Source organism: Megascapheus bottae, chromosome 10 (assembly GCF_031878675.1).
Source record: "Megascapheus bottae isolate mThoBot1 chromosome 10, mThoBot2.hap1, whole genome shotgun sequence".
NCBI lineage: Eukaryota > Metazoa > Chordata > Mammalia > Rodentia > Geomyidae > Megascapheus > Megascapheus bottae.
The window spans coordinates 36,003,305-36,018,433 of NC_143518.1; the positions used below are offsets into that span (position 1 = coordinate 36,003,305).

At 38.3% G+C, this 15,129-nt stretch overlaps 2 protein-coding genes across 2 annotated transcripts; both read left to right on the forward strand.

Annotated features, from left to right (window-relative positions):
• The first annotated feature begins 2,257 nt into the window (after positions 1-2,257).
• LOC150058045 (olfactory receptor 10J3-like) lies at positions 2,258-3,199 on the forward strand. Its single transcript, XM_090339822.1, has one exon. The coding sequence runs from the start codon at positions 2,258-2,260 to the stop codon at positions 3,197-3,199; it is 942 nt and encodes a 313-aa protein (XP_090195948.1).
• A 9,056-nt stretch (positions 3,200-12,255) lies between these two features.
• LOC150058046 (olfactory receptor 10J3-like) lies at positions 12,256-13,191 on the forward strand. The gene has a single exon (XM_090339823.1). It carries the CDS (start codon positions 12,256-12,258, stop codon positions 13,189-13,191), a length of 936 nt encoding a protein of 311 aa, XP_090195949.1.
• The last annotated feature ends 1,938 nt before the right edge of the window (positions 13,192-15,129 follow it).

The following is a 15,129-nucleotide window of genomic DNA, read 5'->3' on the forward strand; positions in this document are numbered from 1 at the left end:
TATCATCATGGCTGTATCTCTTTTGTATGTTATTAAATTCTTTTATATTTATGCAAGTGCAGTACAGCAGGATCATATGGAAGTTTTATCTTTAGTTTTTTGGGGAACCATTTCGCTGATGTTTTTGGTGTCTCATATGTGTGATCCAAATCTAAAACCAGTCACAGTCTGACACGGCAGGAAAGGAGATAGGATTTTGGAGATAATTCTCTAAGTAGGGGTAGGGGAAAAATAGAATGATAAGAGTGTGAATATTATAGAGGTACATCTATATGAGAACAGCATAAAAAGCACCAAAACTTGATTAAAAGAAAGAAAGAGAGAGAGAAGGGTTAAGAGAAAGTAACAGATACACCGAATTTCATGAAAGTACAGCATTTACATTGCATAGATCACAATGAGGTTTTCTTGTAAAATTATTCATGCTAATAAAAATTAAACATAAATGAAATGCAGAAAAAATAGGACAGAAAAGAGAGTTCAACTGACACTACCTTTGGGGCAATAGGGAAGGGAAAGGAAGCGATTCAGTGGATCCTCAGTGTTACAAATGGAGGTGATGGTGAAACGTGGTAAGGTACAAGGTTAAATCTGCTTGCTGGTGGTCTCATGAGGTAAGTTCACTTGGAGGAAGACACACAGTAGATGAGCAGCTCCTAGTCTCTCTAGCCTGATACAGAAGGGAAAAATGGAGTGAAACGGCACAGCTGACCTTTTCTGATGAAATGAATTTTCTTTTTGCCGCCACAGAAGGAGAACCCAAAGCTTACTTGAAGGGATATCATCTGGCAAGAGTCGAAGAGACACAATTCATACCTATGCTTCCTTATGCAATTATTTCTCATGATGTTAGAAGGTAGGTCTGATGGGGTTTATGGGAAGACTGGACAGGGGAAGTTGTCCCTTTTCTGGTCTTTCAAGATGACAGTGCATGGTAGGTCCTTAAACTGCAGGTACTGAACAGTGCTGACAAGGTAGAAAATGTATCATCTCAGCCACCTTTTAGCTCTTACTTCACCGATTCAAGGTATGTTGAGGGATATCTGAGGAGTCAAGTACACTAAATAGCTCAGCTGGGCTTGTTTCCTGATCTCTTTCACAGTTCTGGTAGAGTATAATTGAACTGAATACACTTTTCATAGCCATTTGATGAGAAGGAACATAAGCATATACTCAAAATCACTATCATCAAAATCCAGGTATATACATAAGATCTTCATAAGATCCTTATATGCCTCAGTATTTGTTTCTTTTCATAATAAGACATTTAACATGAAATCAACCCTCCATAAAAATTTAAATTTATAATGCAGAGTTATTGACTCTCTGAATTTGAGTTGCACAAAAGAACTGAAAAACTAATTCATGTTGCAAAACTAAAACCTATAGCGCTTGAATTAAAATCCGTTTCTCTTGTCCTTGACCTGGTAAATGCCACTCACTTATTTTGTACTTATTTGACTCTTTTAGATACCCCATGCAAGTGAAATCATGCCGCATTTGTTTTTCTGCTAAGGTTTTTCATGTAGACTGATATCCTCTAGGTCTGTGTTGTTACAAATGGAGGAATGGCTTTCTTTAAAGAAATGTATTATTCTATTCTCTGTTTACACTGTTATTTCTTTTATTTGTTGGTCGATGGACATCTAGGTTGTTTTCATAACTCTGTATAATGCATCGTGCCATATTAAATCTGAATGTTTAGATGTAAGGTTCTGACTTCAATTCAGTTCTGTAATAGGATGCTCAAAATCACTAATCATTGGGTTAATGTAAGTCATCACCAAGGGAAAATATCTCTCAACAGCTAGACTGGATGTTAGATTATTTTTTAAAATATGTTGCCACAAGATAGCAAATGTTTAAATGATTTGAGCACCATTAGTAAAAAAAAACCTTAAAAATTAAACACAGGACTATAATATAATGTAGCATTGTAGTTTCTTGATATAGAAGCAAAAATTGAAATAAAGTACTCATTCTACAAGCTTTTTTTTTCCACTTTCTTCCTGCTTCCCTCTCTTCTCCATCTGTGACCTAAATCCTAAGCATCCTAAAGTAATCTTTCTATGACACCTAAGAAAGCAGTAGCAAATGAGACAGAGTGAAGCATTGGTCAACAACTGAGCGTGGATGTCCCGGCTTCTGGTACCTTGACCAAGACAAACTCTCCACTAACGATATGGTCCATCCTACTGTGTTTCATGGTTAACAAAGGACACCTATCGTTTTCCCCCTTCAACCTACACCTACCTTCATGTCAAAGCCCAACTCCACTTTCGTGACCGAGTTCCTCTTTGAAGGTTTCTCCAGCTTTCAATGGCAGCATAGGCTGGCACTCTTTATGGTTTTCCTGACACTGTACCTGCTGACTCTATCTGGCAATGTGATTATTATAACTATAATTCACCTGGACCGTCACCTGCACACTCCCATGTACTTCTTTCTGAGCATTTTCTCCATCTCTGAGACCTGCTACACTGTGACCATCATTCCACGCATGCTTTTTGGTCTCCTCAGCCCTCAGCAGACTATTACTTTTCAGGGTTGTGCCACTCAGCTCTTCTTCTATTTAACATTTGGCATCAACAACTGCTTCTTGCTTGTAGTTATGGGATATGACCGTTACGTGGCCATCTGCAACCCCCTAAGATACTCAGTCATCATGGGTAAGATGGCCAGTATCTACTTGGCATCCGGGTCCCTGGGAATTGGCCTGGGCATGGCCATTGTCCAGGTAACTTCTGTGTTTAGCCTGCCCTTTTGTGATGGCTTTGTCATTCCCCACTTCTTCTGTGATGTGAGACCCCTGCTGAAGCTGTCCTGCACAGACACCACTGTCAATGAGATCATCAACTTTATTGTCAGTGTCTGTGTCCTTGTTCTGCCTATGTGCCTGGTGTTCATCTCCTATGTCCTCATCATCTCCACCATCCTCAAGATCGCCTCTGCCGAGGGGAGGAAGAAGGCCTTTGCCACCTGTGCCTCCCACCTCACAGTGGTCATCGTCCACTATGGCTGTACTTCTATCATTTATCTCAAGCCTAAGTCACAGAATTTTTTGGGTCAGGATAGACTCATCTATGTGACCTACACTGTCATCACGCCCCTGCTGAACCCTGTGGTCTACAGCCTGAGGAATAAAGAGGTCAAAGATGCTGTGCGCAGAGCCCTGGGGCTAAAAATACTCTCATCTTAATCAGGATTGTGTGTTCAGGAATTTCCATATGTATATTATGTATATATAATGTACATATGTAAAATGATGCTTCTATGGTGCCTTTAATTACGAGATCAAGAAATTCAGACTAGTTGAACTATGTGAAAGAACAAGAAGGTTCATTTTGTAGTAGTATACTTCTCTGGATGTTGCTTTAGAACAGGAAGAAAATGATTAGGAAAAGGCAATGAAGGATGTGCTTTGTCTCTGCCACCCATACCTAATTGTGCGAATCACATGCATTTGCACAAAGCCATACACATCCGAGAATACATTTGTTTTTTTGTTTGTTTGCTTTTTACAAATTCAAGGGCATACCAATTAAAGTAGAGTTCTAGAAATATTTTTATGCCTCTACTGGGGTTTAAGTCAGAGTCTCCTATTTTGCTCAGCTTTTTGGCTCACATCCAGTGCTCTTGCATTTGAGCCATGCCACCACTTCCAGCTTTTTGCTGTTTAATTAAAGGTAACTTCCTGGATTTTGTGGCCTGCCAAAGGTTCGAGTCATGATTCTTTAGACCTTAGCCTCCTGGTTCCTAGGAGTATAGGAATAACATAGCATTGCCTAGTAACAACAAATAGTTTTGAACATTCTCCAGGAAAAACTCTTCATGGTTGTAGAGGATGTCAGAGTAAATTATGCAATCATTGCAGTTAAGTAAGGAAACACATAAGTCTCTGCCCTAAAAATGGTGAGACAAAGGGTGAACTAATTCAGCAGTGCTATTCATTAGACACGAAGTTGAAAATGAACTATACAGCTTGTCCGTAAGGAGATCAGGAGGGAAGATCCTGAGAGAAAATGAGACAAGAGGTGATACTGTTCAAAAAGAAACAGACTCAATACCTGACTTATGTAACTGTAACCCCTGTATATATCAACTTTCCAATAAAAGTTAAAAAAAATAAGTCTCGGTGCCCTAGGTTTTCTTGCATTCTTGTTTTTTGCACAATCTGAGTTTGAAGCACAGCCAGGAAATCATTACAATATTGGAGGTGTATATCAATCTTCCCTAAATCTCAGAAGTTAGAAAACAACGAACATCAGGCCCAGAGAATAAGTCGAGCTGTACTCAATTTTGAAATGCATAAATGAGAAAAAAATGACTGAAAAATAGATAATCCTTAAAAGGTGGCTTAAAAAACAAAGTTCACCACAGGATGAAAGGACATAGTGGTCAGAAGACGTGAAGTAAAAGCAGAGGGCTTTTAGTGGGGGTGGGGGCAAGGGCACCAAGCTTTAAATTGAACCTTTATAATGCTGATTGATGAGCAGGTTAAAACTGCCTAATCTAGGAATTTAACAGAAGGCTCCAAAACCCACCATTTCTTCAGTAGTTTCTTGGACCCCTCAGCTTTAATGAGATTTCAGAACAATCTTCCACACATTCATATGAAAGGAGGTAGCAGTAGATATTCTAGTACAAGGAAGGGTCTTCACCCTTTCCTTCACTGTGGGGATACCTTCAGGTGCACCCCCAAAAGGCCGATCCTGTCATACGATCCAGCAGAGGCAGGATTTCTTGATGTGGAGAATAAATAACAGAAGCTAACTTTGCCAAAAGAGAAAAAGGAAAAAGAAGAAAACGAGCAAGTGAAGGGATAAAAGATCTATTTCTCCAGTTTCCAGAAATAAGGACGACCTATCAATTCTGTGAGTTTGGTCAAGATACAATTCGAGAATGTCTGACTTAGTAGTTCCTTGAATCTATTTCAAAGATATTGAGTGAAGGCCTGATGGCTCAATGAAGTGCCAGATGAATGTGGCTGGTATCTGTGTTCACCACCAGGGTCTACACCCTCCTCACTCCCTGCCCCAGGTTAAACCTTGGGCACCCTGCTGACAGTGAGTCTCTTTCAGGAACTGTTCTTGCTAAGATCCTTTGCTACCAATGATTTGCCCATTTCAGTGTGTGTTCTGACTTTGAGACAATTGTGTTCAACCTATTCTGTGAGGTGTAGAGATCTCCTGTGTGAGGACCCTGAGGATTTTGCTGTGATCTCATTTCATTTCAATTTTTTTTCTTTTCTACTTGCTTCCTTGATTTAAACTCAGGTGTAATACGGAAAGCCTCTTGGAAAGAAGCTTCTATGCTTATGTTTCAGTCTCATTCTTAAGGTTTTCAATCTGGACAACTTTAGAACACCATTTATAGATCAGTTAAGAAAGTTCTTGTTGTTTGTGTGAATTCTAAAAAGTAATTTAGTCAGATTGTTGAGCTCTAGTTACTGTCAGTTAATTTATTTGTGAGCAGTATAGATTTATCTTTGTAGAACTATTTGAAAATAAAAATCTGTGTGTGTTTCAGAATCCAGGAAAACTTCTCTTCCTTCTCCTTTTCCTCTTCTTCCTCCTCCTCCTCTTCTCTTTCTCTTCCTTCCCCTTCATCTTCTCCTTTTCTTCTTTTCATAAATCAAACCCAGGACCTTGTACATTATGTGTTCTTAATAGGTTGAACTCTCAGGCCAAGATTTTTTTGTTTGTCTCCTATGGATTGCATATGAATAGTTTCATGCCTGTGCTTCAAGGTCTATACTCTATTACCCATTGAGAGTGTTATGCCGAGTATCCACAATAAAAGGAAACTGACAGTTGGCTTATGCTTTTCAAATTTTCAAGAGGGGAATAGTGAAATTAAAAACAATTAATGATCTAGGATATGTCTAAAGTCAAAGGTTTTGTTTAAAAATATTATAGAGATGCTAGCTGTAATCACACTTATAAAACCTTGTTTCTATTTGTTGAGCTACTAAAGTTTTATTCAAGAAGTTATTCAGTATACTAATAACTTTGAGTGTTTAACCTATCCAGTCATGCAGAAGTCCCAGATTATAAAGTCCTTGGTCCACTTTGAATTTATATTGGCATGAGGTGAGGGGTAGGGGATCCAACTTCAGATTCTACATGTGGGCATCCATTTCTCCTAACACCATTTTTTGAAAAGGCTAATATATGTTTAAGGATTCTGTATGAAAAATCTGTTGGCTACAGTCATGTGGTATTTATTTCCAGATTTTCTAGTCTGTCTCACAGGTCTTCTAGTCTGTTTTGTGTCAATACCATGTTATTTTCATTCTTGTAGTTTTGTAATATAATTTGAAGTCTGGTTTATTTTTTTATACCTACAGAATATTTTTGTCACAACTTCTTTACTATTTGAAGCCTGTAATGCTCCCACACAATTGCTTTCTTTTCTTTTAATTGAGTGATAAATGTTTGGGATCCTCATGAACATTGCATTCAGTTTGCAGATTGCCTTTCACAGCACTGTGCCAAGCAGCTTTGAAGTAAATTCAAGCATTAGGGTGTCCTTGGGTATTTACGACAGCCAAGATCTTGCACACTGAAACTCTACTTGGGGACTTTTACTTTTAATTTGTCACACATGAAGAAGCAGTCCACAAGGTCTTAAACTCTTTTCCCCGATACTAAAAAAAAAAGAGAGAGAGAGACCAGAAAATATGACATGTGTTTTAGCAGGCCAACACTAAAATGAAAAATTAGCCTTTGCACTCTAGAGAGTGTTCTAACATCGTAGCCAGCTCCTACTCCCAAGTGGTTCTCTCAGGACTAGGAATGAGACTCCTCTGTAATGAGGTCTCCAGGCACTCTGCTGTTTGGATTGCCACTGATCATTTGAGAATATTGAATATTGTTTGGGGAAGAGATGTTCAATATCTGGGTCAGAAGTTTGTTACCCTAATCCACAGTTGCTCTTCTGTGACACAATGAAAGCTTCTCTTAGTAGATGGAGTGATGAAAATTGGGAGGAACTACTTTAATATTTTCCTGTGTCACTTGGTCTCAGATGCAGAAGGACTGCGATGGGCTTTATTCCCTTCCTGGTTAAACAGCAAGTTTTATGTATGTCTTTCTGGGTGGTGTCTAAATTAAGGAGTATCTATTAAACTGTGGCTCTACTCAGGAATTTTCAGGGACACCCGAGGTAAGAAAACACACAGGCTGTTCAGAAAAATATCACTGCCCTACAGTCTGACCTAATGTGACAAAACTAGTAGATTTAAACAATTTGATGATGAGCCTTTGCAACATTCTTGGTAACATTTCATATGTGTTGGTAAATATCTATATTTTATTTATTATGCAGCCAATTTTTTAACTTGGTGCAGATGAATCAGGCTTGAGTTCAACTGTCTTTAAGACAGAAGAAATGGGCTATCTGGGTGAATCTCACTTTCTTATGTGCCAAAATGGGGAGGGGTGATAAATACATGATCAGTGACATCTGTAAAAGATGAGGCATGTATTCTCTCATCAGAAAGAGAATGACTGGACTGATAAGAAAGTAAGTGAATGGGATGTGTACTATAGAAAAAAGGATCATAAAAAATATTTCAAATGACATTTCACTGGCTCTAAAGACTGCCCAAAAATCTATGTTTGCAAGTAGAACTGCAAAGACTACCCCTGCCACATTTTTTCCTAGCTTTAGCACGATACTTATATTTGGTAACTGCTCAATGCATTAAAATAGTGAAGAAGTCAACTTTCACTAAAAGTTGTTTTCTGGATAAAATCTACTAAGTTTTTCAGTTAAATATCCCAAAATATAGAAAGGTATGGAGAGTATATTCATCTAGAAGTATATGCACCAAGGCCAGATCCTAGTTCACTTTCTTTTGCGTGTCCTTCATTGAATGCACAGGCAATAAGCAAACAAACAAATGAAAATCATCTGAATTTTGTGTATTTTGTTCGCATTTACATTTCTTATAAATTTTTTCTTTTGTCTTTCTTTCCTTAGCTACATTTCCTAGAACCTATGTGCATAATCCTTGTGCAACTGCTTTAAATCTGCCGCCCACTTTGCACCCTTTACTGGTTATTCTGTTAGAGTCTTGCTCACACAAGACATTTTAGGCTATTTATACTTTACAGCTGGCCAACAGTCTAGATTAGAAACCAAAAAGAATACTTCATGTAATAGGCATCACTAATATCGAATACAGGTATATCAACAGTAACACCAAAAAGGAATAGAGCTATTACTTTTGGTTATTCCTAGATATAGTAACTAGATACACTCTTTTGCTCCAAGGAAGGAACAGAATGTTGAACATTACCAGGATAAAAAATAGAAAGAAGCAAAACTCAAAGTCATATTCTATCTATTCTGTACCTATGCTGGAAGAGTATTCCAGTAATAAACAAACTTTACCCTCTGGTACACAAATCTTCTTATAGAAAACTAAAAAAAAAAAAGCCATAGGAGAATGTAGAAAAATAATGGACAAATCTGTAAAGCCCTGTATTTAAACCAGGAATACAAATCCGGGATGTTTGCTTGAATCCCACATCTCTTATTTTACTCTTCTAAATTTCAACTGGCTCATTCATAAAAGATAGAAATGAAGACCAATAATGGCATGACTAATCATTAATGATTTCTGTGTGTTAAGGTTCAGGTCCAATACATCAAGTACATTAACCTATTTAATCTTCATAAAGACTTGGTTTTATGTTTCTTTATCAATTTACAAATGAGTTTAATATTGTGCTTAAAATTTTGGAGACCAGTGGGCACGATGGCTCCTGCCTATAATCCTAGCTAATCAGGACCTGAGACTCTTATCTCCTATTAACCTCTAGAAAACGGGAAGTGGGGCATGGTTCAAGGGTAGGGTGGTGGCCTTGAGCTGAAGAGTGCAGGGCCAATGCCCAGGCCCAGGGGTAGGGTGGTAGCCTTAAGCTGAAGAGCTCAGGGACAGTGCCCAGGCAAAGTTCAAGCCCCTTGACCCACAAAAAAGAAAACTAGGGGACAAATCAAAGGAATTTTTGAAGAAGTGCTCAGCAAACAGGTATTTCAGACAAACATAGTGGCAACATTCAAAAGGAAGACGCAGATTTTGATGAACTGATAGGTGGAAAATGAATTAGGAGGAAATCCCTGTTATAAAGCGGTGATGACCTGTATGAAATTCTGGTGTTGGTAGAATGTATGATGTAAAGAGGAACAGTTTCCTACTGAGTTTGGCTTGTTTCATTTACCATCTCCAATTCTATTCATTTTTCCAGAAATGACATACTAATTTTACTCTTCTTTGTGGCTGAATAATACCTGATTGTATATATGTATCACATTTTCTTATCTAATCATTGCTTATTGGGAAAATAGCATGGTTTTATTTCTTGGCTTATTGTGATGAGTGCTGCTATAATAACGTATCTTCAAGTTATTTTTCTTGCATGTGATTTACATTCTTTTGGACTTACACCCAAAAATGTCAGAACAAGGCAATATAATAGTTATATATAGCATATATATCATATATATAGTAATGAAAGTTACAAATATATAATGTTTATTTGTATATATTTTGATAGTGACTCAAATGTGGTTTCTAGTTCTAAAAATTGTAATGATATGAATACTTGTGAAAAAAACAGATGTTAGAGAGAAACCACATGGTGCGGGAAAAATATTTGAGGGGAAAAATATTTGAGGGGAAAAAGATGAAAATTAAATATACACATTTTACATATATATGTGTGTATATATACATATGTATATGAAGATAGCATAATGAAAGCCACCAAAACCTGTTTGAAAGGAGGGTAGGGAACAAAGGCATAAAGAGTAATATAGGTGAAAAGAATTTGCTCAAAATACATTGTATACTTGTAACACAATGAAACCCCTTTGAACTATTAGATATGCTGACAAAAATAAAAATAAATACAGGAAAAAAAGATTGGACTGATAAGACAGTGACAGGAGGCATGGTTTATGGGGTGGGTAGAAAGTAAAGGCAGCTACTCAAGTGATTCTCAGCATCCTGAATGGAAGTATTGTTGAAATCTGACAAAATGAGAGATTAAATCAGCCTGGAACAGTATCCCAAGATAGGTTCACTTAGAATAAGTCAAGAAGTAGATGAGCCAGTTCTCTGCTCTCTCAAAGATAAGTTAGAGGTGTAGAAATGAAGATAAATATAGCATCTGGTGTTTTCTGATGGTAATCAATTCTGTCTTTGCTTTCATGGTAGGAAAGAAAGACCATGGCCTCCTTGAAGGAACATCAGCAGATTCCATTCAAATCTAGGAGTCCAAAAGACAAGCTTAACATTTATACTAACTCATGTCATTATTTTTCATGATATCAGAGGTTAGTTCTGACAGAGTCTGCAAGAAGACTGAACTTTTCTAGGCTTTCAGTATGACAGGAAAGTTCCAAAACTAAATGTCAAAGACCTTGTCTGGCGCTGGAGAGTGAGAACTAACAGGGCAAAACAGGTATCAATCTCGGATGCCTGTTACTTCTTGCTATGTAACTATTCACTGAGTCCTGATGGTACTAACTGAAGATGCATTGGGGAGGATATGAAAACTTAGGCACCTATCTCTATCTAACCTTTTTATCTTTTCCTAACCATCTTTCCCATTGCCAAGTCATGTGTCATGACCTATTTAGCTATTCAGGGGAAAGATAATTGTTACTCAATGAAATAAATGCATTTTGTGTATGCATTTGATGAGTTTGTGGCATGCGGCCACATAACTATCACCAAACTAAAGGTAGAGGGAGATCGACCACCTTCAAATATTTCCTTCTGTTCCTTGGTATTTTGTTTTTCTTTTGTAGTAAGACACTCAACAAGAAATCGACCACCCCCCCAAAAAAAGATTTAAATTTCTAATACAGTATTAGTGACTATAGCAATCTGGATGTTGCATAGGAGAGATGAAAAGTTAATTTCAGCTGAAGAACAAAAACTTTAAAACACTTGAGTTACAATTCTCAATTTTCATTGTTCTTTCTGTGAGTAAATGCCACTTACTTGCTTTGTCATTTGCCTGTGCAGGGACCTCCTGTGCATGAAATCATGCAGTAATTGTGCTTTAGTAATTAGTATTATTAGTTATTAAGTCTATCTATGTTTTATAAATGTAAGAATTCCCTTAGAGCTATCAAACAGAACATCTATTATTTTATCCCCTGTGGGTGCCACATTTTCTTTACCATTCTGGCCATGATGATGCAAGATGTTTTCGTAAGCTTTCTATAGTAAACAGTGCCTTGATAAACACAAATGTACATTATCAACATGAACTCCATGAAATGGAAATGAGAAATTTTCTTCCTTGTTGTTGTTTTTGCTTTCTTTTGTCTTGTATGCTTGTTTATCTGTATTTGGGAGAAATAGGGGGCACAGAAATGGAGGGAAAAAGATTGAACAAAACTAGCAGTGGTACTCACTAGACACTACGTTAAAAATGAACTAAACAACTTTGTGAGTGAAAATAAGAGGGAAAAACTGGGGGAGAGCAAGGGAAAAAGTGATATTTTTCCAAAAGAAAATAAATTCTTTTTCTGACTTATGAACCTATAACCCCTCTGTCTATCAACATTATATAACAAGAAAAAATAAATTTTAAAACATGCATGTTCAGAGGCTGGGAGTTTGGCCTAGTGGTAGGTAGAGTGCTTGCCTTGCATGCACAAAGACCCGGGTTCAATTCCTCGGTGCCACATGCATACAAAGAAGCCAGAAGTGGTGCTGAGGCTCAAGTGGTAGAGCTCTAGCCTTGAGAAAGTCCAAGGACACTGCTCAGGCCCTGAGATCAACCCCAGGATTGGCAAGAGAGAGAGAGAGAGAGAGAGAGAGAGAGAAAATGCATGTTCAGATACTACCTTAAGATGGTGAGTACAATTCAGAAATGAAGTGAGATACTGAAAATAGTTAATTCTCAGGAGAATGCAAGTGAAACTACAGGGAGGTAACCTTTCAACAGGAGGAATGTTATTAAAATTATATTGCCAGAAATACCATATACGATAGCAATTTTAATTTCTTTTAATTTTAATAATCAATAAACTGAAATCAAGAGCCTTTTCTACAGATTTCTTTCTACTTTCCCTCTCATCTCCATCTCAGCCTTCAATGCAAAGTATCCAAAAGAACCGTTTCAGTGGGCACAATATTTATGAAAGGCATGGTCCCCCCTCCTCTATCTACTGAGTCACACAGCAATCTTTTCTTCTCTCAGCTCCTTTAAACCTATACCTGCCTCCATGTCAAAGCCCAACTCCACTTTTGTGACCGAGTTCCTCTTTGAAGGTTTCTCCAGCTTCCAGTGGCAACACAGGCTGACCTTCTTTGTGGTGTTTCTGACACTGTACTTGCTGACTCTGTCTGGTAACGTCACTATTGTCACCATTATTCACCTGGATCGTCACCTGCACACTCCCATGTACTTCTTTCTGAGCATGCTCTCCATCTCAGAAACCTGTTACAGTGTGACCGTCATTCCACGCATGCTTTTTGGTCTCCTCAGCCCTCAGCAGACTATTTCTTTCCAGGGCTGTGCCACCCAGCTCTTCTTCTATTTAACATTCGGCGTCAACAACTGCTTCCTGCTCACAGCCATGGGATATGACCGCTATGTGGCCATCTGCAGCCCTCTAAGATACTCAGTCATTATGAACAAAACAGCTTGCATCCATTTAGCCTCTGGGTCACTTGGGATTGGCCTGATCATAGCCATTGTCGATGTAGCATTTGTGTGTAGGCTGTCATTCTGTGATAAGTTTGTCATTCCCCATTTCCTCTGCTATGTGAGACCCCTGCTGAAGCTGTCCTGCACAGACACCACTGTCAATGACATCCTCAATGTCGTTTTCAGTGTCTGTGTCCTTGTTCTGCCTATGTGCCTGGTGTTCATCTCCTATGTCCTCATCATCTCCGCCATCCTCAAGATCGCCTCTGCCGAGGGGGGGAAGAAGGCCTTTGCCACCTGTGCCTCCCACCTCACAGTGGTCATCGTCCACTATGGCTGTGCCTCCATTGTCTACCTCAAGCCGAAGTCCCAGAGTTCCGTGGGGCAGGACAGGCTCATCTCAGTGACCTACACTGTCATCACACCACTACTGAACCCTGTGGTCTACAGCCTGAGGAATAAGGAGGTCAAAGATGCTGTACACAGGATGCTGGGGCTAAAATTTCTCTAATCTTAACCAGGATTGTTTGTTCAGGCCTTCAGGTTTTACATCATGAATACAATGCATGCTAATTTATGGTGCCTTTAATTATGAGATCAAGAGAGGCAAACTAGATGAATTGAGTGGAAAAACAAAGTTTCCTTTTGGAATATTCATATTTCTTTGGATCCTGCTCTAGAACAGTGAGAAGAAGGTAGACATAGGAGAAGAAGTGGTCAGATATGTGCCTCTCTACTACTCTTTCCCCGGGGAACTCATACACAACAGCACAAATGATATACTTCCAGAGAATGGTTTTAATGATTTATAACAATTCAGTGAGACAAAAATCCAAAAGGGTTGTAAAATAATAACATAGCAAATAGTTCAAACACCGGTCAGGAAGAACTCTGTTGTTGATGAAGTTGTCAGGGTAAATATTACAACCACTGTAGTAAGTGAGGGGCCCCACATATGCTTCCTATGCGAGACTTTCTCGTGTTCCTGTTTTGATAGATGCCAAAACTGCATTACATCCAAGAAATTGTCAAAACATTGGATGGAGAACCATCTTCTAAGTGAATAGATGTTCTCTTACTGACTGGCAATATGGAATCTAATGTTGGAAAACAATAAGCGTCATGTACAGAAAATGTGGCATAGGGCTGTACTCAGGTCTGAGATTCTCAAATGAGAAAACTAAGACTGAAAAGAGAAGGCACTGATAAGATGAATTTTTAAAGAATACACCATGTAAGATAGACTAGAATAAAGTTAAAGTAGAATGCTTTTGATAGAGTTGACCTAAGCTCTCTGCAGTAGCATTATATACATAAATGTTTCAGATTCAACTTTCACAATACTTCTTAATGACCAGAAGATGGAAGATATACTTGTAAGTATAACATGAAATTCCTAGGCCTGTTGTAGTTATTTTTCAGAAGTTTATTTTTGATCCCTTTAACTCTATATCTGGGTTCAAAACAGCATTTCATGTCTGCACTTTATAAAAGGTGAAAGTAGGAAGTAGTGCTGTGGCTTCTGTGGAAGAGCCGTAGCCTTGAGCTGAAGAGCTCAGGGACAGCACCCAGGCCCAGAGATCAAGCCCCACGACCCACAAAAAAAAAAAAAAGCAACTATCTTTTTTTTTTTTCATTTTGCCTTCTATTTGGGAGCATTCATGCCCATGCTGAACCAAGGAAATTTGTATGACATTCAGAATCTACTGGATTTTGTGGCATGACTGTACAGAGGCAAGATACCATTTATGGAAGTGGTTTCATATCATTGTCATGTAAATTAACCTAAACTGCTTGACAAAAAACAAACCATCCACAGCAACAAAAAAAAATTGGTGTGTGATGGCATAAAAGATATATTCCCCTAGTGTACACATTTCCAGAAATGGTAATCTTGTTATCTGTGTGAGGTCAGTCAAAACTCAATTCAATATTTGGCTTAGCAGTTTCCAGTCAACTACTTGACAATGAATGTACTATGACCTTTCTCCAAGTAAATTGTGTGGGTGTTGAATCTGCTGCTTGATTTCATCTTTAGGATCCTCACACATGATTCCCCCACTTGCATGGGATGGGTTGAGATCTGTCAGTAAATTTCCTTCAGGAAGTGTTTTTGCTAGGAAACTGTTTTCTTCCAGTTCATGCTATCTTCTTCCACTATGCTTTCTGCCAATGATATGCCAGTTTCATGGTATTTTCTCAGTTTGAGACAATTGTGAAGAACTCACTGAGGTCCACATCTCTCATGAGTGTGAACATTATATAAACATACCAGGGTGCTGAAAGCACCCTGAAATGATATTTCTGTATTCAAGTCTATGTCTCAGTCCCTTTTTTGGGGTTCCAATCATATAGTTTTAGAATCCCATTTATGGGACAGAAATTGACATAAGATAGTCTAATTTTTTAGGCAATTGATTTCTAACCATGATATACTTAGTGAGAGATC